Source organism: Procambarus clarkii, chromosome 41 (assembly GCF_040958095.1).
Source record: "Procambarus clarkii isolate CNS0578487 chromosome 41, FALCON_Pclarkii_2.0, whole genome shotgun sequence".
NCBI classification, from domain to species: Eukaryota; Metazoa; Arthropoda; class Malacostraca; order Decapoda; family Cambaridae; genus Procambarus; species Procambarus clarkii.
In genome coordinates, this window is record NC_091190.1 from 25,077,218 (window position 1) to 25,079,596 (window position 2,379).

At 52.5% G+C, this 2,379-nt stretch overlaps 1 protein-coding gene across 1 annotated transcript; it reads right to left on the reverse strand.

The window, feature by feature from the left end:
- Positions 1–1,131: 1,131 nt before the first annotated feature.
- On the reverse strand, positions 1,132–2,028 carry LOC138373185 (ice nucleation protein-like). The gene has a single exon (XM_069339214.1). The coding sequence runs from the start codon at positions 2,026–2,028 to the stop codon at positions 1,132–1,134; it is 897 nt and encodes a 298-aa protein (XP_069195315.1).
- Positions 2,029–2,379: the final 351 nt, after the last annotated feature.

Here is a 2,379-nt window from a genome sequence, read left to right on the forward strand (position 1 = left end):
CCAGCTGAATCAGGGAGTGGGTAAACACGCCCCTCACAACGCTCGAGAAACACCTGAAAGGCAGCCTGGAGGCGGAACTTGACCACAGCACGGTTGCCCTGAAGCAGCTGGACGCCCACCAGGTCCGACAGCTGCACATGAAGCACGTCCACCAGGGCGACACCAACCAATGGATGGTCCACCGGCACCGTAAACGCTAGACCAGCCGACAATGTCCTCTGCACTGGAGGGCGAGATGACCCCATGGCGAAGGCAAACGTCACCCTGTCAGTGGCAAACCACCACCAGCAGGGCAAACAAGCAATCACCCAACGTAAACACTAGCCAGTGCGGAGAGACCTCAGGAGCGTCCGACCTGGCCGGTGGTCACCACGCAACCCCCCGCGGCTCGGTCCTCGACCAAGTCTCCACCCCCAGGAAACAGCCCGTGACAGCTGACTAACACCCAGGTACCTATCCTAGCCCAATCTGCCCATTTTTTTTTTATTGTGTGTAACGTTTAACTTCTCTACTGGTTATGGTCTCACATGATTGTCAGGTTCCTTTCCCATCCTTTTCTGGTTCCTCTCCCACCCTTCCTTTCATCTCCACCCCCTCTCTTCTCTCATCTTTATTTCCGTTTAGCATTTCCGCATTCTTGTGTTCCCTAATTTAGATTTTCTTTTTAGACGTTCGAGTCAAAATTATATTAAAGTCTGGTGAACCTGTTGGGGTGGAGAGAGGCGAGGAAGGTGGGACCCATGAGCTATAGGTTACCTTGAGGTGCTTCCGGGGCTTAGCGTCCCCGCGGCCCGGTCGTCGTCTCGTTGGGGTGGAGAGAGGCGAGGAAGGTGGGACCATACCTTGAGGTTACCTTGAGGTGCTTCCGGGGCTTAGCGTCCCCGCGGCCCGGTCGTCGACCAGGCCTCCTGGTTGCCGGACTGATCAACTAGGCTGTTGGACGCGGTTGCTCGCAGCCTGACGTATGAGTCACAGCCTGGTTGACCTGGTTGACCATGAGCTATATCTCAACAATTAATGCAGCTATGTCCACATATTCACTTGGACTGGTATGTATAGCGACGGCTTTTCTTCTTGCTGGGTCGGTGTTCGATCCCTTATGGTTCAAGTGGTTGGGCATGGTAACTTTACTCACTCCTTGTCTCGTAGCAAGTTTTCCTCGTATCCCAGCACTTCGTCTGTCCCGTATCCCAGCACTTCGTCTGTCACGTATCCCAGCACTTCGTCTGTCACGTATCCCAGCACTTCGTCTGTCACGTATCCCAGCACTTCGTCTGTCACGTATCCCAGCACTTCGTCTGTCACGTATCCCAGCACTTCGTCTGTCACGTATCCCAGCACTTCGTCTGTCACGTATCCCAGCACTTCGTCTGTCACGTATCCCAGCACTTCGTCTGTCACGTATCCCAGCACTTCGTCTGTCACGTATCCCAGCACTTCGTCTGTCACGTATCCCAGCACTTCGTCTGTCACGTATCCCAGCACTTCGTCTGTCACGTATCCCAGCACTTCGTCTGTCACGTATCCCAGCACTTCGTCTGTCACGTATCCCAGCACTTCGTCTGTCACGTATCCCAGCACTTCGTCTGTCACGTATCCCAGCACTTCGTCTGTCACGTATCCCAGCACTTCGTCTGTCACGTATCCCAGCACTTCGTCTGTCACGTATCCCAGCACTTCGTCTGTCACGTATCCCAGCACTTCGTCTGTCACGTATCCCAGCACTTCGTCTGTCACGTATCCCAGCACTTCGTCTGTCACGTATCCCAGCACTTCGTCTGTCACGTATCCCAGCACTTCGTCTGTCACGTATCCCAGCACTTCGTCTGTCACGTATCCCAGCACTTCGTCTGTCACGTATCCCAGCACTTCGTCTGTCACGTATCCCAGCACTTCGTCTGTCACGTATCCCAGCACTTCGTCTGTCACGTATCCCAGCACTTCGTCTGTCACGTATCCCAGCACTTCGTCTGTCACGTATCCCAGCACTTCGTCTGTCACGTATCCCTTCCAACGATATATAGTCATTCTGTCCAAAACATTTATCCTGATAATGACAGTTCGGTTGGTTTATTGTTTAATGTATAATTGATGAGAGAATTTCATGTACGTTATTACATATATGATCACACAATTGCATAGCTGATATTTTTTTGTAATAATCAAAAGGATTTGTGTTTTTAATTTTGTAGTCCAGCAGTGTTGATTGTTGACTGTTCGTCACAACACGTCCACTCAACTAATTGGCAACGTGTTCTTTACGTTATCGTTACCTTGAGGTGCTTTCGGGGCTTACCGTCCCCGCGGCCCGGTCGTCGACCAGGCCTCCTGGTTGCTGGACTGATCAACCAGGCTGTTGGACGCGGCTGCTCGCAGCCT

Coding starts and splice junctions, on each gene's coding strand:
- LOC138373185 (XM_069339214.1), bottom strand. CDS start 2,028: ATGACTATATATCGTTGGAAGGGATACGTGACAGACGAAGTGCTGGGA.